Below are 26,934 nucleotides of genomic sequence, written 5' to 3'. Positions count from 1 at the left end.
ATGCAGTATGTAGTATGTAGTAGGTATGCAGTATGTAGTATGTAGTAGGTATGCAGTATGTAGTAGGTATGTAGTATGTATGTAGTATGTAGTAGGTATGCAGTATGTAGTAGGTATGCAGTATGTAGTAGGTATGTAGTATGTAGTAGGTATGCAGTATGTAGTAGGTATGTAGTAGGTAACCAGGGACCCAATTATCAATATAATGTACCATACAGAGTAGGGAGCTCTAGTGCTTGATTGGAAGTGCCGTTTGTAAAAAGACATCTTCTCACACGTACAGGCACACAACAAGTACAACATGTTGCATTTTTATGCCATTAGGCAACTTGCTTCCTAGCATAGCAGGTCCCTGCTAATATATAGCAGTCGCGTGCAGGGCCTCTAGGGAATGGCCTAGGAGGGTGAAAGTTGACATGGTACAATGTCCCATGAAGGGGAAGGAGTGTGTAAAGTTTGGTGAGTGTGACTCTTTCGCAGCCCCTTCCCTGGGCCCAAACGTACCATTTTCTTCACAGACACACACAGTGGCCATATAAAGTCATGGAGGTATTTCAAAGTCCAAATGGACCTGCTATGCTAGGAAGCAAGTTGCCTAATGGCATGAAAATGCAACATGTTGTACTCGTTGTGTGCCTGTACGTGTGAGAAGATGTCTCATTCCAAACGGCACTTCACATCAAGCACTAGAACCTCCCTACAGTTGTCCGCCGTGTCGCGTGAATACGTTAGTTTACACCTGCGTTCGTCCTGCTCAGGACTTGTTTAATTATTGTCATTTTGCAGAGTCATTTCATTAAAGCAAATGAACAAATGGAATATTGTTCTTATTTATAATTAAAAAACGTGATGCAGTCAAGCAGACAAATCCAGCAAAGAGGAAGACGCATGTATTCGCGGACGACTCACGGACATCGGCAAATAACGCCACCCCGGAATCTGTAAGCAAATGGAATATTGTTCTTATTTAGAATCTATGTCATGGTATTTGATGTACTGTACATGACCACAGATTGCGTAGTTGTAGGCATCTAGTGATTTATATGCTCTCAATTTCTCACGGGCCTACACGCTAGGCAATGCAAACGTTTCATACTTTTCCCAGGCAGGTAATGGATTGGAACAATATCTCGTTAACTCCGACCACTCCCCCAGATTTGTTTGTTTAAAGAATAAATATGGGAGTTTAATATTACATCCGAATCCTGACGTCTGCCGTGTGAGACCAGGTTGCATTTAGACTATATAGTGACTATATCTAGCTATATCTAGTCTAGCTATTGCTGGCTAACGTTACACGTATGTTATTTTAGCTCTCACCTTGTAACAATTAGCTGTAGGCAATAATAATAATAATTAATTATATTTATATAACGCTTTATTAATGCAAGTGTCATCGGGCTAACGTTACTCATTCTCGCAGTTCCAAATGAATGAACGTTGAAGCGCTTGTATCTCAAAATGTGGCGTAACTAATTAATGTGGCGTGCAGCCCGACAGGCGCACATAACAGGCGTACCCCTGCGCTTTCAGAGCTCGTTTTCTCGTCGGAATTCGACGTTTGGAGACGAACGACAGACGTCGAATCCTGGCGGCTGCCGTGTGAGACCAGGTTGGCTATGGAGGTATATTGAAAAATATGATGATAAATAGGCTACATGTGGGATGGAGGTAAGGTGTGGGATGGCAGATATATGTATGATATATTATGGCAGTTTCTCGCGCCTGTCCCGCTCTGTTGTTCAAAGACTATAATATAAAACTTTAACTTGTACACATAGCCAATCCTAACATCACCACTAGACAACCATAGGATACCTCTTACATTTAGACAAGGGTACACACAGTCAATCCTAACATCACCACTAGACAACCATATGATACCCCTTACATTTAGACAAGGGTACACACAGTCAGTCCTAACATCACCACTAGACAACCATAGGAGACCCCTTACATTTAGACAAGGGGACACAGTCAATCAACCACCTGCTTCAGTGCAACAAGAATTGGGTTAACTAGTTCCTATGATTAAGTAAGTGACTACAGGTGATCAGAATCAGATACCTGGTTGAAAGTAAAATACTTTGAACATCCCTGCATATATATATATACATGAAAACACAAAAGGGCATATCAATTCAGCACATTTATTTATACATTACTTGACACCATGATGTCAATGGGAAAAGAGCGGCGCAATGCTACCAGCGATCATTTCAAAACGGAGATAACCGAGGCTGCGTTCGTAAATACGCTCTGGAAATCTGATCAACACTCATGGAATGCCTCTTGTCCAATCAAATTACGTGGTCCCTTTATGACTTTGCACCTAGTGTGCGTTCCGGTGCTCTCAGAGCAAAAGTACGAACGCAGCCCAAGAAACGAGAGGAAACAAGTAAACTCCGACATGGATATAACGATTGTGCGCATGCGACAACGTCCAACAATTAAGTGTTAAATTATATTATATTATAGGTTAAAAATACGGGAGATTTATGGGAAAATACTTAAACGGGAGCACAGCGGGAAATAAAGGTAAAATACGGGAGAATCCCGGGAAAAACGGGAGGGTTGACAGGTATGGTCTACATTATTTACAAAAATCACTTTCATAGCATCTTCAACCACACACTTTTATGGCGTTTATTAAATATAACAATTTATGACGTGATTAAATGTTAAAAAATAATAATGAAAAAAATTTAAAAAGTCATGACGGTTTGGGGAAAGAAACGTTGCTATTTTTTAGAAACCCCTGTTTTCGGTTTAACCGTAAACCATCCAACCCTAATGTAGCCCACACAAGCTTCACTCTTTGCAAGACATGGGCCCTTATAAACTGTTCAACATAGTTTTTTTTATGTTCATATAAGGAATCTCATTTGTCCCAGTTACAGTAGGAGCATACAGTGATGTGTTTTATGATTTAGGGGCCCCATTCAGACAGATCAGGGGTGGATAACAAGTTATAATGGGGTCTTCATGAACCACTTAAAAAGAAATGCCATATAAACAGCTAATTTCTGTGGGTGAAGAGTTTCTAATGCTATCATAAGGTCTAGTTTTGGTGGGGCCCAATACTATATTCTTTCATAGGGCCCAAAATTCTACCGGCGTCCCTGCGACAAGAAATGCAGAGGGCCACTTGAGCTCTTGGGCCCCTGGGCCTGAGCCCGGTAGGCCCGTTCAGTAATATGTCTTTGCATACAGTATAATGAAACGTATGCAATCATTGCAATGTGAGTCGCCTTGGATAAAAGCCTCAGCTAAATTGCATATATTACATTACTATGTAAAATAATTAACACTGTAATTGTATCTTTTTTTTTATGTGGTGCTTTGATTGAGGGAATCATTCTACATTATGCATGATGAATAATCTGGTGAAGTTGATATCTCTGAACATAATACACTTTTTCTTGCAACCCTCCTACAGAAAAACAAAATGCCCATGAATATCTGGATCGGTCAGCCACAGGTACGTAAAAAAAAAAAAATCCTACTTGTCACTAAAAACAAGACCAATAATCTCCCAATAAAACACAACAATTATTCACAAATGTGACAGCAGCTGGTGAAATTGGGAACAAGTCGGCAACCGACCAAAAATCTGAACATTTGATTTGATTTGATTTATTAGGATCCCCATTAGCTATGCAAAGCAGCTACTCTTCCTGGGGTCCACACAGAACATATACAAGAAACATTTTGATTGGGTGACGACTTGTTCCCGCTTTCACCTGCTGCTGTCACAAATGAGAAGCCCTCTTGTGTTTTGGCACAATGTCCTCTCTGTGTTTCCACGAAAGTTAAGCGAATTTCGAAATGCGAATCACCTCGAAATGCGAATCAGAACGGTTTATGGAAACGCAGCTTGTGAGGTGGTAAAATGGGAATTTGACATCAGATAATTGTGGGAATTGCTGCCTCTTCTCTAGAGATGGATCTGTGTTCTATGTCACTCTTCCTGTCATCCAAGGGGGAGAAGAAGAGTATCGACACATAGCTGTCCTGCCTGCTCAGGTTACAGTGATATGTCAAATAAATAATTCATATATAATTTCATCAATATCTGGCGTTATTTAATTTCCCTGTTGTCAATCCGTCTGTCTGCCCTTCACAACTACAATTACCCCCCTCCAATCCATCTCGTGTTCCTGTCTCTCCCTGTCCATCTCTCTCTCTCCCCTCGTTCTCTCTGTCTTTTAGCTTTGTTTCATCTCTGTCTTGTGCACCACGCGCGCTCTGTTTCTGTGCACAAATATTATGTGCAATATGACAACCCACGTGTACATAAGGTTCAGATATAGGAAAAGTTAGGATATGTATAGCATAGCATAGAGTACAGCACAGTGTTTTATTGTATAGTATAGTAGTATAGTATAGTAGATAGTGTACATAGCCTTTATTTATGTCAACCAGCTCTTTTCTCTTTTTTTGTTTTATCCTTGGCTCTCTTGTTTTTAGTCTTTTTTCCTAGCACCAGGGGAGCCCCCCCTCCTAAATTTCGTTGTATGGTACCTGTACTGTATTAATGACAATAAAGACCATTCATTCATTCATTCTCTTTCTCTCTGTAGCCGCTGACCTCTCCCATGTCGCCGGGCTTCCTGATATCGGGACACTGGGACGTGACGTCGCTCTGCGGCCTGGATGAAGACGCAGAGAAGATGTAGGAGGACAGGTCACTTCGCCAACATCATGGGAAACATCATACTCATCATACTTTATTCTGATGCACAATCTGCCATCTGCAATCTGTGATCCTATAATCACCAGGGAACTAGTTGTTCAAAAACTTTGGATCAGAACGATCCCGATTCTTTTCTCTGATCTAGGATCAGATCTATCTGGCTGATTTTGAGATAATAGCGGAAATCAGCCAGCTCGATCTGATCCCAGATCAGAGAAAAGAATCAGGATCGTTATGATCCAGATTAAAAGTTTTGAACAACTGGGGCCCTGCATCAATATCTGGCATACTGTATCTCTACATATCTAACCCCATCATAACCCCAACCCACAGCCTGACATTTTCCCTATGTTTCCCTGTCTTGGTAGATTCTTTGTCAGCACAGAGGAATCCACATACAGCAGACATCTGTACAGGTAGACCTGCATTCATAATACCCTGGAATAATGTTTGTGGTTCAAATACATGTTTAGATAGCGACATCTGAATGTTTTTGTCTCACTAACCCCCTCTCTCAGTGTGAACCTCTGGGGTGTCTCCCAGAGACACTGTCTGACCTGTTCCATTACGGAGACCTGTAGCTTCTACAAGCCCCAGTTCAACCCCGGCCTTAGTCGCTTCATTCTTCACTGCTTGGGTAAATATATGTATATCTCGTTATCTTTCTTGATGTCACACACACGCACACGCACGCAGACACACGCACGCACACACACACACGCGCGCGCACACACACACACACACACACACAGAGAGAGAGAAGACACACACACACACACACACACACACACACACACTGTTCACAGCACAAGAGAACATTTCAGTAAGCACTTTTTTCTCTTAGGATTTTCATGTTCCACTTTACACAGCGTGTCCACTAGATGGAAATGTTGAGCTATATATTCGTCTGACCAAAATGGACTCAGAGGCGGTGTCATGTTTTTTGTGTGTACCGGTACATTGCATACAGCTTGAGCAGCAAATGACATTGAATGCTGCTGGGACATCCACTCTCTATAAAAAGTGCATTACTTAACAATATATTTGTCTGATTTTTTTCATGAAGAGGTTGATATAGAAAACAATCAAGTAGTTGTATTCCGTACAATGGTTCCAGCTGTTACTCCTGAACACTGGAATGTCTCTTTGTACATCCAGCTGTGTAAATGTCAGTATCCCACGGTTGTTCTCCTAGGGTACACAGTGCTGGAGGACAACAAGCCTCTGTCTCTGGCCCTGGAGGGCAAACGGCTCCCATTCACACACTACAGACACGTCACAGCTGACCACCACGGTAGGCCTACTGTAGAAGAAGACGAACAGAAGAATGTTTTATTTGCCATGCAATCAACTTGTCAGTCAATTGTTGGAATTTGGTATTTTTGGGTTCTAGGCACAGGGTCAGCCGTAGTCGAAAAAGCAAAAAAATCACCCAGTCATCTTTGTCTTACAGGGATGAAGCTCCTGGTACTCAGGCAGTCACAGACAGGTTCTCTCTGGACTGGCCCCAGGTTCTGGCTAACATCCATGGAGTGGCTGTGGCATGGGTGGAGAGTAGGAGTGGGAGGGCACGAGGCCCGAAGTCCCTGAACCTTGACCCCAGGAAACTGACCTCCCAGAAAGTGAAAGACCAGCTGAGCGCGGCAGAGTGAGTTACAGTGTTAACGATGATGCTTTTACTGCCTGGCTGCAGACCAGTTGTGGAAAGGGTTGACACATCTGAACATTACTGCAAGCTTAACAGAAACGGAACATTTGAGCAGCTCAAATCCTGTTTCACTGTGGTGCTTTTTCGCAGCAGAAAACCCATTTTCACCATTCAATCCATCCGTAAAGAGTGTAAAAAGCACAACGAAAGATGAATGCGTTCTTTGTTGTAGGTGGTTGATGGAGCTGCCCTATATTGACCGCAGGAGGATTGCGCTATATGGAAAGGTACTGTGCGGCTATATGGAAAGGTACTGTGCGGCTATATGGAAAGGTACTGTGCGGCTATATGGAAAGGTACTGTGTGGCGTTTTTAACGTCAGTTGCTACAGTGTGTTGGTATACCGGTCGTCACTCGTCACTCAAAGGCAGGGGACAAGGAGGGAGTGCATCAAAACATCTAACCTTTTGTGTGTCCCTCTGTAGCCTATGCCCCCCACCCCCCCCTTCCCCTCCCCTCCCAACACCCCCACCACCAATCAGAGAGAGCATTGAGAAAGAGGATCAGAGGTACACATTTTGTTTGACAAAAATTGAGGATTGTGGTTGTCAGTGCAGTACACATGCTATCCTGCTGACTTAACTAAGCTCACACTCTTACTGTAGGGGGTTAAAATGCTATATCATCCCGTGAATTATATTCATGTGCATGATTCATCTTTTTTTCAACAGGCGTTTGGTGGACTTCTCGCACTAAAGATGTTGGCAGCAACCGACAACGTATTCAAGTGTGCTGCAGTGATGGCTCCCATTACAGACTTTAAAATCTACAGTGGGTTGCCTAAATCATTGTTGCTCTTTTTTTTTTTTCATATATTTTTATTCAATCGTTTTTTTATACAACAGTGCATAACAACACGTGTCATTTTTGCTTAAAACAACTATATTAACGGTGCGTCTCCTCGTCCTATCGCAAGTGTACGGGGAGGCCGTAGACCACAGGCGCAGCTCCTATGATGTATTTGAGTTGGGTGGCCTGGCGGGAGGAGTCCATGTGGTCCAGGAGAGCGGCCCCAGGGCCTGCAGACATCCAGGACTGCAGCAGGGCAATGGTGAAGCGGTCCATGTCCACGTCCGTAACGTCCCACAGGTTCCCCAGAACCAACGGGCTACAGGGCAGAGCAGACGGGACACGCTAAAACATCCGGTTCACAGACACGCACACAGCAACTGATCACGCACTCAGTTTTTTTATTTCAGTACCTTGTATGGGCAGATTGGGCACTAAAGTAGAATTATCAGGGTTCCCACACATTATGAAACAGCACCTTTCAAGGACATTCAAGACTCAATTCCCTCAAATTCAAGGACCCAACACGGCATAGTTTGAGACAGAACTAGAGAGGGGAATTCAAGCACTTTCAATGACCCCATGTCTATTTTCAAAAACTTTGAAGACCTTGATTTCTTTTTCTCAAATTCACACACTTTCAAGGATTTCAAGGACCAGTGGGAACCCTGCATGATGTGTGTATAGAATACTGTAAAAGGATTCCCCTTTAGATTCAATTTAATTGGCAGAGTACAGAGACAAGGAAACGCTGTGTATTCGTGCATGCGTCCCTGGGTTTAGCCTGTCTGTCGAGTCTTACCAGCCTGCCATTAGGTAGTTGAGGATGATGCCAGACCCCTCCAGCTCCCCACGCACAGCCAGAGCAGCACTGCTGCAGCCAAACAGCATACAGGCGGCCCTCATCTCCTCCTGCAGGATCTTCTGTCTGTCGAGGAAGCGTGCCCCTGCTCCGTGGCCCACGTAACTACGGCAACAGAGAGCGGCACGTGAGCAACACAGGAAAGACTGGGCAACCTCTGGGCCCGGTTGTTCAAAACTTTTAATCTGGGTCAGAATGACCCCGATTCTTTTCTCTGATGCAGGATCAGATCTATCTGGCTGATTTTGAGTCGTATAGGGGAAATCAGCCAGCTCGAAAGAGTCGGGGTCATTCTGATCCAGATTAAAAGTTTTGAACACCTGGGCCCCAGTATTTAAAAAATGTCAAACGAGCTCAGAATGATAGTTCAGATGTTTCTTTTGCGATACAGGATCAGATCGAGCTGGCTGATTTCCCCAATACAACTCAAAACCTGCCAGATACTAGATCTGATCCGGGATTGCAAAAGAAAGAGAGATTAAACATTTTGAAATACCACACAGAGGAGCTGCAGCAGACATTTCCAAACAGAAGTAAGTTCCAGTCAACTCAATTGTGACATTTCCCTACTCACATGTAGAGATCTTTAGTAGTGACAGCTTCCTGCAGATGGTCAGTGTCGGGAGCAGCCCCACTCACACCTTGCCAAGCATACCCACTTGAGAAGGAAAAGGGAGTGAAGGAAGGAAGTTTTTTTTTTTTTTTTTTTTGATTAAAAAAAAAAAGTAATAATTTGCTGCATGCATCTGACTGTTAGTTAACTGTTACTGATTTGTTAGTTTGCTTGTAAGCATCGCCCTCTAGATGGACGGGTTAAGCCCGACTCTCTCCCGACCAACTTGCTCATCCATGCCTGCCCGCACCCAGCTAACTGACCAGGCTAACTGACCAAGCTAACTGACCAGGCTAACTGACCGCGCCCCAATGTGCCGATTCAAACAGTGCTTCATCTCACAGTTCTCAGGGCACAGTGGCCCAGTAGGGAGGACAGAGAGGGCATGCGGGTCACGGCACGGGAACTGAGGCAGGAGATGGTCTCCCACGGAAGCTTCTGGAGGTACTGCGGAGGAGAAAACATGATAGATATTACATCACAGCGCTTGCAATACGTGAACAACTAAAAAAAGCATAGTAGTACGTCACACAAACTACCACACTGTGCTTTGTTGTCCGCAGGGTATGTTGACATCGTGGTGCACATTTGAGTGACAGAGTTGCGGAGAGATGGGAAAAGTGTGTGTGTGTGTGGGTGTGTGCGATCCCTCATAAACACATGCATGTTTATGAGGGATAACTGAGATTATGTGACCCCCCCTCCCACCACTAACCTTGTCCAGGATGAGCACCACATGTCCCTGTGGCTCCGCCCTCTCTCGCAGCGCCGACACGGCCGCCCGCAGCAGCACCACACACTCCTCCGCCTGCTCCGGACACAGTCCCTGGGCGAACCATCGCACGTCTCCCAGGGAGAGGAGAGGAGAGGCCGACAGCAAAGCCTGGAACACACAGGGTTAACGAGAACCGCCTGTTAGTCAACAGAGAGACCGTGTACTCGGATCAATGGACCTATCGCTAAGCCACGCCCCCTTTGAAAACTCGGAAAAACAAACAACGCTTCACTGACAGTGACTGACTGACCGTGACTGAATGACATTCAATGACTTACAATGGCGGGAGTTGGCAAATTTCAGATTTCTGCCACAGCAAGTAATAGACATGTTTTTTTAAAAGATGACAAGAATATTTAGTCTAGAAGCTTTTCACCATCAGATATTAGCAAGTTGTTTGTCCGAGTTTTCTGCCTGTAGTGACTTTTGCTGTGATATGATTGGACAATTTCTATTTTGGGTCGTGGCTTATATCGCGTGGCGATATGTCCATTAAGACTCCCTTCCTTTCACATCCTTTTCTGAGAGGGAGGGGCACACACCTTGAGCATCTCTTCAGAGGTCTGCACTCCCCAGGCAGTGAAGGTCTTGTGGAGGTGCTTGGCCTGGGTGATGAGCTTGGGGTCAGAGGTCAGGGGCCAAAGAAGCCCCCGCCAGCAGCCCAGCAATGCCTCCATCTTCTCACACAATTTCTAAGACAGGAAAACAAGGGGTGGGGGGACGACGACGACAAGAGAGGGAGACAAGATTTAGGGGCAAATCAAAAACACCCACATGAGGAACAACCGTTAGACATGCATCCACTTGCTTGTTAAGCATCGCCCTCTAGATGTACGGGTTAAGCCCGACTCTCTCCCGACCAACTTGCTCATCCATGCCTGCCCGCACCCAGCAGAGTGACCGCCCGCCCCTGCCCTTACCTCAACGCGACTGTCCAGTGCCCAGCGTCCTCCCCACCACTGGGTCTTCTCCGACTCAGAGCTCACCACCTTCACCTGCTTCTGGATACTGTCAAACTCCTGAAGCAGCCAGCTTAAAGTGTGCTACACAGAGACACAGACAGACAGACAGACAGTCAGTATATGTACAGTATATGTGTGTGCGCGCACGCATAGGTATCAAGCAACAATCAACGGTGTAATACACATGTAATAGACATGTGTCTGTGTGTGTGAGTCAGTGAGTGAGTGAGTGAGTGTGTGTGTGTGTGTGTGTGTGTGTGTGTGTGTGAGTTCCTCACCTGCCGCTGGGCGGTGTGGATGCAGACGGTGACAGGAGAGGAGCCCCTCTCCAGACGGGACAGCAGGAGGGTGTCCCCAATCTCCCCTGGCTGCACCCTGGCCACCGAGAGCAGACACACCGTCACCCCTACAGAGAGAGAAGTCAGGTCACCATGCTGTAAACCACCAAAACACAACTCGCATTCACTGACAGTTTGCTCCTGGGTGTTAATAAGCTTTATTCAGGGTTCCTACAAGTTCCAACAAGTCAAATGTAAGATCTTTTTAGACCTTTTTATAGACCTCTTAGAATATAATTTTAGACCTATTCGCGACACCATATAGCTTCATTATGTTCTGCGTAAATAGATGTGGTCGGACTGATTTCCTTGCAGGATCTCATTTTTAAGACCTAGCACATACTTTTTAGGCAGAATAACTGACATTTTAGGCAGAATAACTGACATAAGGTGCATAGCCTGAAGAGATGGGTCTTGATGTAAAACCCTTGAGCTGTTCTCAGGGTTCCCACACCCTCTGAAACATCAAATTCAAGCACCTTTCAAGGACTTTCAAGACTCAGTTCCTTCAAATTCAAGGGCCCACCACGGTATAGTTTGATCTAGATGAGAATGTATATAATAGGAATGACCATGAACGGTTTTCAAATCTAGCGGCGTTATGTCGGTTTAAAATCTAGCTAACTAATTAACCGTAGTAACTAGTATGGTTGTTTTATTCCCTTCTACATGTTACCTATATTTTTATTTTAGAGAGAGACAGAGAGAGAGAGAGAGAGAGAGAGAGAGAGAGAGAGAGAGAGAGAGAGAGAGAGAGAGAGAGAGAGAGAGGGGAATTCAAGCACTTCCAATGACCCATGTCGATTTTCAAAAACTTTTACGGCCTTGATTTTTTTTCTCAAATTCACAAACATTCAAGGATTTCAAGGACCCGTGGGAACCCTATGTACTGTACCTTTAGGGAGGTTGTTTATTTGTTGGATGAACTGTTGGCAGTGGTGCTGTGGGAAGGCGGAGGGGTCTGCGGTAGGAAAGGCGAAGATGTTCTCCAGCTGAGCTAGTCTCTGCTCCAGAGGGACCGTCCCGGTCCGGGCAGGGGGGTCGTCCAGACTCAGAGAACCCAGTTTGTCTTTCAGCTTGCTGGCGTTCTTCTTCAGCTTCCTACAGAAGGAACACAGCAACAAGGTCACTGGATCTTCTCTGACGGAACGACTTAAAAACAATACTACAATAAACACAAAAACAAAAGGAGGAAGAAATAGGATCAAAGAGAGATGCTCATCTCCTGATCTACCCCCTAGCCCCTTGTGTAGATCTGATAGGCTAGGTTGAATCGATTGTTTTGGAAGGCAACTTCCATGGCACTATTGATCATTGCCAATCCCAGGGGGGGGAAGGGGCTGATTTGGACTTAGGAAAGAGAATATGGGTGACTGACCTGAGGCGATTTGAGAGATGTCGGATCATGTCATGCTGGGTAGTGACACCCACGGACTGGGCATGGAGCATCGCCGTGGTGACCGGGTCCTGTTGCCCCAGCAAGAGGGCCAGCAGGGTACAGAGGCTGGGGTAGAGGCTGGGCGGGGGGAAATGCTGAAGGGCCAACCAGGCAGAACGCAGCAAAGACTGCACCACCTCCAGAGAAAGACCATCTATGTGGAAGGAAAGGAAAGAGAAAGAGGGAGGGGGGGGGCTGTTACTCGCCTGTCTTGTCTATACAGATCACTCAGATTCAAACAAAATCTCTTATGTCTCAAATCTCTCAACAGAGCTCTCAGATGCACACCATGGAAGACTAAGTAAGTAAGTAACGTTTATTTATATAGCACAATTTTACAATGACAAACAGCCGCCCAAAGTGCTGGTAAAAGAAAAAAACAAGATAAAATACAGATATAAAACAGATAAAATAGATAAAATCTAAAAACATGGTGCGATACAAATACAAGTGCAGAAATAAAAGTGCAAAAAGTGCAGTGTCGGGAGGCAGGCTCACCTCAGGTCAAAGGCCAGGGAGAAAATATCTGTTTTAGCTAGTTTTTTAAAAGCCTCGACTAGTGACAGAGCAGGGCCTCAGACTCGTGACGCTCACCTGGCACGGCGTTGGAGTGAAGGGGGCCTCCGCTCCTGAGCTCAGACAAACAGTCTCTCTCTCCGGCAGCCTGCTGTCTCCTGGGTCTGCCTCCTCTCCTGGCTGGGGCCGGCACCACCTCCACCACCTCCACCTCAGAAGAGGTGGAGTGGGGGACCGCTGTGCTAACCTTGCGCCTGCCCTGCCTCTTGGGAAGGGACTTCTTCTCCGCAGGCGGCTCCGGTGCCGCTGGCTGCTTGCGGACGCGGGTCGTTCTGGTGGAGGCGGTCGGCTTTTTTGAGGCCGCCGGTTTCTTCTCTTTGAGCCCCTTCTCTTGGGGGTCGGCCTCTGCGTCACTCTCGTCACTGAATTGCACCTAGGCCAGGAGACAAAAGGTCAGAACCGTGCTGCAATACCCGTGGCAGTTTGCTAGTGATTCTAACACTCCACCATACCAATTAATTTCAAGATGCACAAAACAGACCGACATATACAAATATGATAGTAGTACAAGTCTTTATGATCAGGCCTCTCTAAAGATCATATAAGACGATGGATTATGAAAGCCCTAAAATAATTTGACCTCCTGGGCCCAGTTGTTAAAAAACGTTTAATCTGGATCAGAATGATGCAGATTCTTTTTTGTGATCCAGGATCAGATCAAGCTGGCTGAAATGACTCAAAATGGCTGGGGCGGCTGTGGCTCAGGAGGTAGAGCCGGCGTCTAATAGGTAGAGCCGGCGTCTAATGATCGCAAGGTTGGCAGATCGGCAGTTCGAGCCCCAGCTGGCCACATGTCGAAGTGTCCTTGGGCAAGACACTGAACCCCAAATTGCTCCAAATGAGCGGGACGGCGCCTTGCATGGTAGCATGCCGCCATTGGTGTGTGAATGGGTGAATGAGAGGTCATTGTAAAGTGCTTTGGAATAAGGCGCTATATAAGTCAGTCCATTTACCATTTATCCTGGATAGCAAAAAAAAATAAGCGGGATCATTCTGATCCAGATTGTACGTTTTGAACGACTGGGCCCTGGCGTACCTTGAAGCGAGACTTGTTTGTCTTCTTGGGGGCTGCAGGGACAGGCTGGGGTTTCTCCTGAGATGGTGACGCCTCTTCATAAACCTGGAACGCCAGCTTGGGCGCCGCCTTCGCTCCTCCTCTCGGTGCTCTGGCCCGCTGGACAGGGGTGCAGGCCACCGTGGGCACCTCCGTGCTGAAGTAAAACGAGCTGAGCTCCCTCCCTCCAGATCTGGCCTGGGAGGGTTTCACCATCACCGGTGTCATGGGCGGGGCCAGACACTTGCCACTTGCTTTGATGGAGGACAAGGAGAACGTCACTTTGTTCTTGGGGACTCTGGGCGTCTTGGCGTCTTTCGGCGGCGACAGCCGCCGGGTCTTCCTTCCTCGTCTTCCTGGCCGAGGCTGGGAGAGGCAGCGGTTTGGCCTTGATGTGGTGCGTCTCCACGTCCCCTTTGGGTGCGTTCCAAGTCCAGGCGGCAGAGAAGAGCTCCTCCGGGGAGCAGTCCCTCTGGGCCGCCAGGGCCAGACATGCGGCCAGGGCTTTGGCCGCCAGCAGGCCCGCCCTCAGGGGCCCCAGGTCCGGAGAGGGCTTGGCGGTCACGAACGCCAGGCCGGCCTCCAGGATCTTCCACGGCCCGTGGCCCTTGTCCAGCTGTAGCTCCAGCCCGGCCAGCGCCATGCGCAGGTAAACACTGCCCACCACGTCCTGCAGCAAGGCTGGTTTGGGGAAGCGGTTCGCAGGGCCGGAAACAACACCGGGGAAGAGCCCGGACAGTCTGACGGCCAGTTTGGCGGTGACGCTCTTGCAGCGGGGCAAGGTGGCCAGGTGGAGCTTGCGGCTGGCGCCGGCTTCCGCCGGGCCCAGCTGGAGGGCCAGGTCGGCCTGTGCGGTCGCCCAGCGTACGGTGACCCGGCCCAGGCTGGGCTCGGAGCAGCAGGGGCACTGGCAGTCGGTCCTGTGGTCCAGGGAGGAGGGCCAGCACTGGGGCCGAGCTTTGAGCGGCGGGGAGCTGGCCGGGTCCTTCCTCTCCACGGGCTCCTTAGGGAGCCACCTGGTGGTCAGGAAGCTCTTGGAGTCCTCCACAGGGCTGGGGATGGGGGCATCGGGCTTCCGCCACGGACGGCCTTTCCTCGGTTTGATCTTCACCTCGACCTTCTTCTCCTGATTAGAAAAATCTAAGAGGTTAAAGAGAGCAAAAACGTTGTTAGCATCGTTGGCCACAGGACTCGAAGAGTTTCCAACAGTAAGAGGCACTACTAGGGTGAAGTTGACTAACCCATGCAGAGTTCCAGAAGGTTAAAGACTCTGTCCAGGTCCAGTGCACTCTCCACCCTCTTGCCCTTCATCAGCTCCAACTCGGCCTTCAGCACCAGCAGCTCCGCACATCTACACAAGGACAAAGACACTCAGAGTTTCAGAAGCCAAAAGCATGTTTTTTCCAATTCTTGTTCCAAGATTGAAAATGCAGAAAATTGTTGCTCAAAAATGTAAATAAATGTTCAGCATACTAAAAGAAAAAGAAAGATGTTTATACAACTAGTATTGCTGAGAGACACAGACACACACCCACACACACACACACACACACACACACACACACACACACACACACACACACACACACACACACACACACACACACACACACGTACTGGCTAAGAGCCTGCAGCTTGGTGGCCAGTTTGAGGGCATCCAGACACTGGTGCCTGGCCTCATCTACGGCCCCGGTGCTGCTCCTCACAGCCACCATCTTCAGCGAGCAGCTCAGCAGCTCTGACATCACCAGGCACTTCATCAGCAGGTTCTCACCTGCAGGGGGGGGGGGTCAGAGGTCAACAGGACAGACTGACACACAACACCAGGTTATCACCTGCAGGAGGGGGGGGGGGGTCAGAGGTCAGAGGGAACGGGTCAAGAGGACAGACTGACACACAACACCAGGTTATCACCGGGGGGGGGGGGGCAGAGGGAGCAGGTCAATAGAACAGACTGACAACCAAATTAACCTCAGCACGACTTGCAGACGGACGGGCCTAAAGGAGTATCGTATAAAAGGTAGGCACATCTTACCACTGTTTTAAAAATGGGGTACAAGAGTGAGGATTTCCCTTGAGCCACATTCAAGAGGTTTATAGACACGTATTCTACGTGGAGTGGGGGGGAACACCCAAACCATGGTCAATGAAGCTTCATGAGACGACTTAGCCAGTCGATGCCGCAGTCTATGAACTACAGTACATGTGGTGGACGGTATGCCAGCCCGGCCCTACCTTGGTTAACGAAGCGTGCTTCGATGTTACAGTTCGCTCCGTACAAGTCTTTCCCCACCAGCGCCACCAGCAGACTGGCGAGCAGCTTCAGACTCACAGTGAGGGAAGTGTCTGCAGTCTTCAGTCCTGGAGCACACACACACACACACACGCACGCACACACACACACACACACACCATCAAAACAGCAATGCAACCAAAACACCTCATTCTCATACCTGTCATATCATCATATCATCATAGATTTAATAAAGCAACAGACGGCATATGATCACTAATGACCATTAGTAATGGGGCCACCCTGCAAGCTAAATACAGATATGATACTATACATGTAGATAGTATTATTAAAATCCCACCTGGGAACACCACCACTAGTGTGCCCTTGAGTATGGCACTTAGCCCTAAATTACTCCAGGGAGACTGTCCCTGTAATGTTTAATTATAAGCTGTTTTGGTATAAAAGCGTCTGCTAAACGGTTCAGATGTAAACGTAAAGGGCCGCTTGGTGGCGTAGCACACTAAGGCGTCAGCCGTGTAATCGCAGGGTCCCTGGTTCGATTCCGACCGTCGACATATCCTGCATGTCACCCCTCTTCTCTCTCACCCATCTTTCCTGTCAATCTCTACCGTCTCTATCCCAATAAAGCAGTTTTTTTATTATTATAGAAATACAAATACAATTTGAAATCTAGGGTGCTGCTGACCATGCTGGGTGATCTGTTGCCGTAGGCCTTGTGGCAGCGTGCCCGTGTCCAGACTCAAGTAGGCACTGCTGGTCTGGAGGGTTCGGGCACGATGCAGGTACCAGCTCTTAGAGTACCTCTGCTCTCGGCCCAACTCATTCAGCACCTCACACAGGTAAGGCACCCCAAGCTCCACCTGGAGACATGAAGAGGTACAGGAGAGTTTGAGAGGAGGAGGAGGAGAAAAGGAAACAAGAGATGGTGAGGGTGAGAGAGCAATGGCTACTTGTACGATCCCTTTGTCGTTTATATTGGGTGGTACCGACATCGGCTAGCGTTGGCCTGACCTAGTGGATAGTGAGTTGGACTGGTGATCAGAAGGTCATGAGTTCCAATCCCACCTGGGAACACCACTCTCTAGTGTGGCCTTGAGTAAGGCACTTAGCCCTAAATTACTCCAGGGAGAATGTCCCTGTAATTGGAGATAAAATTAACTGATTTGAATAAAAGCGTCTAAATGACGAAAAATGTCAGTCAATCTGCTACGGCCTAGTGAGCTTCCTCTGTTGTGTCTGTCTGTGCGAGTGTGTATCACTGTCACAAGCTTGTGTGTGTGTGTGTGTGTGTGTGTGTGTGTGTGTGTGTGTGTGTGTGTGTTACCTGTCCTGTGCTGTAACAGAGCTGAGCCCTCAGCAGTTTGGCCGTCATAGAGAGAGAAGAGGGTCCCTCAGTGGTGGAGCTGATGGAGTCAGAGGTCAGACACTGCTCTGCTTCCTCCAGTTGGCTCTGAAACAGCCAATCAAAAGGTCAAGATAAAACACAACATTTAGCTTACGTGATGTAGCTGAATAGGGTTTCACCCGTTTGTTTAGGCCTCGTCTACACTTGACATTTAAAACCAGACTTCTGATATACAAACATGACGATCAGATCACAACATGTGTCCTCACCTGGTATTACAAACACAAAAAATGGTGGTCAGCCGGATGCCAAAACACAATCGGGCCACAATGTCAACACAATGCGACTCTTGTGCATCATCTAGACCTGTACACAGGGTTCCCACACCTTCTGAAACATCAAATTCAAGCACCTTTCAAGGACTTTCAAGACTCAATTTCCTCAAATTCAAGGACCCAACACGGCATAGTTTGAGACAGATCTAGATGAGAATTTATATAATAGGAACTATCCGCTCACAGACAACAATTAAAAAGAGAGGCTTTTGAATGTAGAGGCTTGAACACTAGATTCTCTAACTAACCTTCTCTACCCCAGCACAGCAAAACAATATATTGTGAAATATGTGTAAAGTAATTTTTTTGAGAGAAATTCAAGCACTTTATAGACCCATGTCTATTTTCAAATAGATTTTTTTTTCTCTGAAATTCACAAACTTTCAAGGATTTCAAGGACCCATGGGAGCCCTGTGTACAGTTATCATAAAGTAGTATGTGATCATCCTGTTCGGATGACAAAAGGATTGGATTGAAGTGTCAAGTGTAGATGCGGCCTTAGATGTCATGCGTCTGTGAAGCTTATGTGAAGCCTCAACCCTATCAGCAGGTGAGTTACCTGTGCTGGTCCAGGGGCACCCAGGTCGAGAAGCAGTCTGGCAGAGTGGCACAGGGAGGTGGCACAGCCTTGGGCATCGCCAAGGCAACGGGAGAGGCCGATGGCCAGCTGGTAACTCTCAAGAGCCTGCAGAGGCTAGGATGAGGAGAGGTGAAGTGAAGAGTTGACATGATGCAGTCTAGTAACGGACGCACATTGGATCTATATCCTTTAAAAATATGCTGAAGACTTTTATGTTCTGTTCGGCTTTTAATTGAGTGTATTTTTTAAAGAGTTAAGCAAGGCTTTTTTAACCGATTGATTTGTTTTTTATGAATCGTTTTAAAGCTGATTTTTTTTTCACGTTTTAATTATGTTAGCTCATGTTTTTTGTAAAGCATTACGAGTCTAGATTAATTTGTATGATTATGTGGTATACAAATAAATGTGCCTTTGTCTTCATAACCCCTACCCGTCAAAAGGCAAGATGGAGCCATAAACCCTTCTGCTCAAAACTATCAGATCCCTTTCAGATCTGAATGTGCCAAAGGGCAGTTGAAGACTAACACTAACTGATAAGTCTCTTACCTTGCCCATGAGTTTGTAGAGAGCAGCGGTGAGGGCGATGGAGGAACAGGTCTGTTTGGGGTTCCTGACTGAAGGTAGATCTTTACGCTTCTGCAGCAGAGAGGACCACTCTCTCAGCGCCCTGTCCAGAGGCTGGCTCCGCTCTGAGGAGACAGACAGACAAACACCCAGGTCAACCCAGGTCAACCCAGGTCAACCCAGGTCTGGTGGATTCTAACCGGGGAGGCGGCAATTGAGGTGATTATTTGAATCTTCAGGGTCGAGTATTTCGAATTTTTCAAATCTGGAGAATCAGAATGATCCAGATTCTTTTTTGCTAACCAAGATCAGATCAAGCTGGCTGATTTCCCCCCCCCCCGTACTACTCAAAATCGGCCAGATAGATCTGATCCTGGATAGCAAAAACTTGCATTGTCCAGATCTAGATTAAACGTTTTGAAATACGATGGTCTAGCAGGACCAGGGCTGGCCACCCCTGTAAACAACAGGCTGACAGACATCCTAACTGAGGTCTGACACACACAAGGCTGATGCTGTTACAGGATTCCTCCCCATCTTCCGCCAGAGACTAGACCCATCTCTTCAGGCTACACCTTAACTGTCCCCCCGGAGAGATCTACTACCCGCCCATACTGTCCCTCCTGAGACATCTACTACCCCCCACCATACTGTCCCTCCTGAGACATCTACTACCCCCCACCATACTGTTTCTCCTGAGACATCTACTACCCGCCCCCATACTGTTTCTCCTGAGACATCTGCTACCCGCCCCCATACTGTTTCTCCTATGTCCCCCCAAAAAATCACTTCTTCTAGCCGACTGCCAATGGCTCCAGGCCTGAACATAGATTACTTGTTCCTGCTATGACTGGTGGATAGATGACTCACATAGACAGTCGAATGTATTTGTTGTAAGTCGCTTTGGAATAAGACGTCTGCTAAATGCCAAAGATGTAAATGTAATTCTTTACTGCTCTCTGCCGCCAAGTCGAAGCCGAGCCCCTCGTACACCAGGTGACTGTCCTGTTGCTTCTGCTTGTCCTCGTAGTCCAGGTCGTTGCTGCTCACAGGAACGGCGTCGCCCCCGGCCCGCTCACTCACATCCTGCAACTTCTTCTCTGTCTCGATGGCCTAGAAAAGGGCCAGGAAGAAATCCCAACGGTCAGTTTTAAGGCTTAAATGTCCATAAAGACACATAAAGAAGGAAAAGGGGAAAATGTTCAACTCCTGATACTCAAACTAGGGAGCACCGACCTCCTGTACGGTCTTCTCCAGGGTGCAGATGTAGAGCCACAAAGAGGCGTGGGCCTTGTCATCCTTGAGCCTATCAGCATTCTTACTGGTCTCTTGCTCCTCCTCCAGCAAGCGCAGGGCCTCTTGGGTAAAATCAACTGCCGAGCTGCACAGTTGCAAAGAATTATTATTATTTTTTTATTTTTTTATATAAAAAGAAGGCACTTACGTGGGCCATGTTTGTGTGTTCTGTAAATCGTTCACTCTACAGTTCAAGGTAAATCCTACCAGTCTGTCTGTTCGCTGAAGTCCTGGAAACACACCACCTGGGCCATCTCACACAGGTAGACAGCACGCAGGTGTGTGTGGGAGCTGCTCTCGTGGCAGATGTCCAGCAGGTCACAGAGTGTGTTGAAGCGCTCCTCGGTGGTGTCTCCTGACACCTCCCTGTAGACGCGTAGCTCCTCCTCGAGGAGACAGAGCATCACGCCCTCGTCTGGGACGTTACACCCAAAACCGTCGCGCAGAGTCCTGATTCAGAATGGCTTTTATTACATCTCAATGTACAAGTACACAAGAGTAAAATTCTTCTGGCTTTGGTTCCTCAACATTGGCATTCAGATACAAATGTCAACGTTAAGTAACAAAAACGAAAGAATGTTCAACAACATGACAGGGGAGAGTTACTCCAATCAGTCGCTCTGTATGCGTAACATTAAATGGTAAATGGACTGCACTTATATAGCGCCTTTATCCAAAGCGCTTTACAACGGCCTCTCATTCACCTATTCACACACGCATTCACACACCAATGGCGGTAAGCTACCATGCAAGGCGCCCGCCCGCTCACTGGGAGCAATTTGGGGTTCAGTGTCTTGCCCAAGGACACTTCGACATGTGGCCAGCCGGGGCTCGAACCGCCGATCTGCCAACCTACCTCCTGCGCCACAGCCGCTCCAGTAAAAATATAACCTTTACTGGAGGAGGAATTTAGAAGTACTGGAGGGATGATGAAGTATTTAAGCGAACACCACAGGGCAAGTTACAACCACAAACAGTTCAAGTCATTAATAGAAACTCAAGAGAAGAATAAAGGAGACAAGATGAAAAATGTACCTCCTTGACAACACACAGACACTTGACAACAACAGAAGCCTTGTGAACAGTGGATCCCTACTAGTAACCAATACCTGAGGCGTGTGTCCTCCTGACCGGCCTGAACGGCATCCACCTTGATTTTGACCCACAGAGAGACGGGCTCCGTCATGTGACCCGTGACCCGGTCACCCAGGGCCTGCAGCCACAGGATGACCCAGTCCAAGGCACGCTCCAGCTGACCGCTCCAGCGAGAGCTCTGCACCGCCATCATGAAGGCCCAGCTCAACTGGAGAAAGACACACCAAATGTGTTGATGAACAATATCTGAATGGAGGGGCGCCTCTCTCTGATATGCTCTCTCTCTCCCTGTCAATCTCTACTGTCTATCCCATTAAAGCAGAAATGCCCAAAAAACATATTTAAAAAAACAAACAATACAACAAAAAAACAACAACATCCGATTGAATTCATGTACAGTAGCTCTTTCCCAAAGTATCAATGACTTTCACATCGAAACCTATCCACCCACGGAAATGAGGCATCCACTCAAATCTACTAACAAATTAACATGTTTAGAGACGCCTAAGCAGTGTAGTAGCTCACTAAGGTGCATGCAGCGTAATCGCAGGGTCCCTGGTTCGATTCTGGCCATCGACCTATCCTGCATGTCATCCCTCCTCTCTCCAACCCATCTTTCCTGTCAATCTCTATCCCAATAAAGCAGAAATGCCCTAAAAACATATACAGTATATATAAAAAAATGAAGATAATCTACTAACAAATGAACATGTTTAAAGGGGGTAGGTATCACCTTATCAGACAGAGAGGCTGGGCAGTTCTTCCGTAGGTCCTGGCACAGGATCTCCAACAGAGTGAAGGCCTGGTCGTACAGCCGGCGGTTGTAAAGAGCACATGCCAGCCTATTCACTGCTGTGACTATAGAGAGGACGGCAGACACACACACAGACACATCAGCCATCTGGTATTAACATGCTGGGGCTGAACCAGATTAAATGAGATGCCACAATCGGTCAGTTACCTGCTTGGACGAGCATGTCGTCACTGGGCAGTTTGCGGACTTCAGTCATCATCCGGCCTGCTGTGGCATTGCAATACAGCAGTACTCTGTCTAGTGTCTCCCTCTTCTCCAGCTGAAACAAAACAACAGCATTTTCATTCAAATTAACAATTTGAGCTCAAATAAATGTGAATGCTGACTAAACAATTACCAACAACTTTATAAACTAGGGCCATGATCCAATGGCCTGAACTGAAGTAGAATTCCAAAGAGGATAAAAACTCATTTGGGTGAGAGCTGGGAGCCTTCTTACCTTCGAAGCAAACAGGCTCTCAAAGGCAAACACAAAGCCCCGGCACATGCTGAAACACAGCTGCTTCTGAATTTGGCTCTCGGGCAGCGGCGCCAAATCCTGTTAAAGAGCGACATACACACCCACCCGACATGTTTCTGTGAGAACATTGGAAATTCTTCCACTACAGCATTTTATCATGATACAATCAGGGGTGCAAATTGGGGATGGCCCAAAAAGGTGACACTTTTTTATTTTTGCCTGAAAACAAAGAAAATGTATCAATGGTCTAACCGTGTAAGTAGCGGCAGCCCTGACCATAACACCCTCATAATTACTTGGAAAACAGTTTACTCTGACTGTTATCCACGCTGTCTGGAATTGTACCTAGCTGCCTGAAGCTAAAAGTTATTTCAACAGCAGCAGAGTTTAGCAGACAGGAAGATTAGTTAGCTCACGCATCATGTGACTTGGATGAGACTTAGACGTAAAAACGGCTAATTTAGCAGAAAGATGACAAGTCTGCACGCCTGACAATGATAAATGTCACCAACCTTCTGTGATCTCTTCTGTAGTAATCGATGGTACTCCTGCAGAAAGAAGAGCAAGGCGAGCAGGCCTGCTCCACTCAGACCCTTGCTCTTGCCTGCCTCCACTGCCCACACCACCATCCCGCATCCGTACAGGACAGCATGGGCCACCGGGTCCTCTAAGGCAGCAGGGAGAGACCTGAGGTCCCATGCACAGTCTGTGAACGCCAGCCGACAATCCTCTCCTGAGCTCAGGGAGCGATGTACGTCTACTGCCCGCCTGCCCAACACCAGAGCTTGCCTGAGTCCGTTAGTACACCCCTTGACCCTACCCATAACACCGTCCATCAGTCCTGAGGCCAGACCCCAGCAGCCTGCCTTACAGAGGAGATTGGAGTTCATCAGCACCACCTCACAGAGCGTAGAGAGGCAGGGTTGCTCCGAGAGCTCCCTGTCCCCTTCCCCGCCTTGTCCCCCAGTCCAATGGGCCAGGAGGTGACTGTGTGTCTCCTGTAGGAGGAAGGAAGCGTCCTCCTCCGTCAGAGTCCCACAGCTCTTCTCGTACTGGGCCAGGGCGCTATTTGTGTACATGGGTACTTTGGAGCTCGAGAGAGGAAGTGGACTCCCCCTGTCAAGCAGCAGCAGGAAGCCCAGGGACTGCATCTGGCAACGGAGCTTGTCCCTAGGGTTTAGGGGGGTGTTGTCTTGGACTCCTGACAGTCCATTCCACAGCACGGTAAAGCATTCCTGCACCACAACACGGAAGTCCCCGGTCTATGAAGACACAGTCAACTACACAACAGATTGAGCAGGTGTACACAGTAAAAACTCGATGCATTATACTATCCTACATTTAAAAAGCAAGTACTTCTGCTCCTTTTACCTGTGGAGCTGGAGCAATCCTTTGGTAGAGCAGGGTTCCCAGGTGGCTAAACGGACGGTGCACTCCCAGAGAGCTCAGTTTCCTCAGTATGTGTAAGATGATTTTCTCCATGTACAGAGGACTGCTCTGAGCCTTAAACTCCCCGGAAAGGTCATACCCGGAGAGGGCAAACTCCACCAGCTGGATCAGACGTGTGACGTGGTCACTGTCCGGGGGTCCCACTTCCAGTTGATGGTTACAGGCTCGGATAACCCGGTCACACAACTTTTGACCTTGTCGCCCAGGTCCAGCCCTCACGAAATTCTGTAATGAAAATACAGTTACGGTGTAGTAGCCTACATGGCAAGGCCGACTACATGAATATCTAAAGCCAAAACATAAACGAATCTAGAAACGTTAGCTATAGTTTTGAATGATACATTCATGATTGTCCCAACGTCAGCTGCTACAGAGGAGTAACGTTTAGCTAAATAACATATTTAATGTTTAAATAATAATAATAATAACATCACTCACCTCCAACTCTTCATGTAGCAGACTGGTCTCCTTTGGACAGGGTTTGACGCTTACCTTTTCCCCAGGTAGCACTGTGCTACCATGTCAAAAAATTTAGTAGCACACCAAGAATTTCAGTAGCACAATGAAAATTGCGCAATTTTCGTATGACGACAACAAATTATCATAATCATAACATATTTAAAGAAAAGTGTTGGTATGGCTTTAAAAGCAGCATGGTCTAGCCTCCATTTACTGTTTGATTTACTTTACCTCTGAATAGGAAAGTCTTTTACGCACAGCGGAGAAAGTCAAACATTTTTACGCAACGCCAAAATGGGAGGGAACTCGGATACAACTTTAATATACAACTGAGACGAAAAATTAATATATTTTCTTGATTCGTGTTTTTTCTTCTTCTGTAAATTACATAGTTGTCGACATTTTTGTGGGTTTTGGGCTGCGACGCATTCAAGTGCTCAACGATGTTCGGTCGAGTGTCTCTCCTGTTTGTGCATCTGGTGCTGCTGAACGAGGTGACCTCGGTGGCCAGGGTGTCGAGGAAGTCGCCCCGGGGCCGCTCGTGCCTGGACCTACTGGAGGATATATATGTTTTCTTCGTCACTCTCGTCTCCAGCTGTAATGTTGACTCCACTACCCCCCTCTACCTCCTCTCTGTCTGGAACGGTGCTAACATTAGCCTTGCTAAAGTATGCCGTAATCGGATTCATTTTAACAGCGGTCTTTTTCTGACAGGATTTTCAAATGTAAATGCGAGCTTGTTGTGCTTGCGGGTCACGTGTCTGTTTTTTTTTTTTCTGTTTTCAAAGGATTGCATTGGTTTAGATGCGCTGTGATCTTATTAACGAACATAAGATTGACTGCGCATGACAGGGTCACACTGGTGCGATTGAATGTATTTCCAAGTCGCACAGAAATATATTCACTCACAAATGCGACCAAAACAGTCGCACTGTCGAACCCTGTCACACCAACCGGCCTTCACACCAACCTTCAGTGGCGGCCTTCACACCAACCCCCACACTCACATAACATTTCGTCATCGCCACTTCCGCCCTGGGTCCTAGTCATAACTGCCCACTAACACAGGTGCGGATTGTGAAATGTGATAATGTACTGTTTGAACTGCGCTCTATACTGAACCTGTCTAGTCTAGCTATTCCTAACAGTATGTTTGCTTAGGGACTTTTCATTTAATTCCTATAAGGAAACCAATCAACAATGTGTTTAATGTCTGACCTTCCCACTTTCCATAGTTTCTGGGAAATGTATGCTTGACAAAATGCCAGTAACCCAACGGAAATGAACCCATCTGACAACAGTGGCAGAGTCAAATGAATATAAAATTGGGCAAACAGGGATGCACACTGAGAACCAAACCTGGAGCGTCAGTGATGCAGCTAATAGGTTGATAAAGTTGCATACAAAGGAATGTGAGCAGATTTATCACTGAGATATGGTGACATTCAGAAAAAATATTATTCTGCATAGGATGGAGAAGAAAGAGATATAATAACAATCACTAAGAACTGCAGTGAAGGGATGCTCAGGGAGGAATTTTCTTTCAAAGGAAATTTAAGTGAAACCCTTTCTGTTTTGCATACCTGTAGGGTTTCATATGTTTTGAAAGAGCTGCCAATCTTTTCATTGCAGTTTCAGGAGACGCAGTAATGTGGTGTGATTTTGATAATGTCTTTCTTGAGCAAAGCTTTCATTTGACTTTGTTCAGACATAAAACACCCGTCTTTCTCAACTCAAGTGTCTATTCACTCGGCAACACTTCTAGTACACATATCAAGTGAGTTTCAAGGCACTTGTTGGGCCACAGTAAAGGGCCAAGATTACTCTGTATGACACCCCTCATGGTTGAAACTCATTTGATTCAAATTCTAGGAATATGCCGGTTATTGTTGTTCAGCTCTCACATTCTCTCACATCCAGTCTAGACACAATCTGGCCACAGAAAGTGCATATAGCCTATTAAATACAGCAAAGAGAGATAGAAATGTGGTCACTGTGGGCACAGTATACTGTGATGGGATTGTGATCTGATCATCGTATTTGGATACAAGTAAAAAATAGTACTAAAACAGTTTTGTTATCTGAGGTTTATCTTGTTCCTGACAAAGCAGATTGCAAATGTTTTAACCAATCTTTCCCAGAGTGGGTTTGGCTGTCTGGGCAGACCCAGGCAGACCTGGGTGTGGTCGGGCTCTCAAAGGAGCCAGGGGTGGAGCTGGATCTGCTCCAGGGTTGGCCGGTCCACTGCCTTAGTGCTCAGGCACCAGCGAATCAGCTGACGGCACTCTGTCAATGAGGAAATCAGAGCATGATTGGACAGAGACTTCTTTCATTATAAGAAGCGGTCATTGTTATCTTGTCCTCTTGTGGGTTTTGATGACTCAATATATCCTTAACCCTAACCTCATGTAATCTCACCCACCCACATTTCCTCCCTCTCAGGTTGCGTTCCAATTGTCTTTTCTCTAT

General features: G+C 46.9%; 1 protein-coding gene across 1 annotated transcript; it reads right to left on the bottom strand.

Moving 5' to 3' along the window:
* Positions 1 to 7,310: 7,310 nt before the first annotated feature.
* LOC308150374 (separin-like) lies at positions 7,311 to 25,698 on the bottom strand (the record flags this gene model as incomplete). The annotated part of the gene is made up of 31 exons (XM_080523214.1): positions 7,311 to 7,512; positions 7,996 to 8,160; positions 8,630 to 8,713; positions 8,958 to 8,965; positions 9,011 to 9,115; positions 9,384 to 9,551; positions 9,986 to 10,135; positions 10,364 to 10,486; positions 10,684 to 10,811; positions 11,639 to 11,844; positions 12,122 to 12,335; positions 12,776 to 13,130; positions 13,794 to 14,065; positions 14,109 to 14,951; positions 15,053 to 15,162; positions 15,429 to 15,585; positions 16,047 to 16,172; positions 16,754 to 16,928; positions 17,393 to 17,518; positions 18,308 to 18,442; positions 18,875 to 19,017; positions 19,846 to 20,005; positions 20,129 to 20,273; positions 20,396 to 20,638; positions 21,298 to 21,491; positions 22,017 to 22,141; positions 22,245 to 22,356; positions 22,537 to 22,635; positions 23,070 to 23,819; positions 23,929 to 24,231; positions 25,684 to 25,698. 31 exons carry the CDS (start codon positions 25,696 to 25,698, stop codon positions 7,311 to 7,313), a joined length of 6,141 nt encoding a protein of 2,046 aa, XP_080379340.1.
* Positions 25,699 to 26,934: the final 1,236 nt, after the last annotated feature.

The sequence above is a fragment of the Nansenia antarctica genome, assembly GCF_963989245.1.
Source record: "Nansenia antarctica genome assembly, chromosome: 2".
NCBI lineage: Eukaryota > Metazoa > Chordata > Actinopteri > Argentiniformes > Microstomatidae > Nansenia > Nansenia antarctica.
The sequence above is the reverse complement of the archived record's forward strand: the minus strand, read 5'-3'. Positions and strand labels throughout refer to the sequence as shown.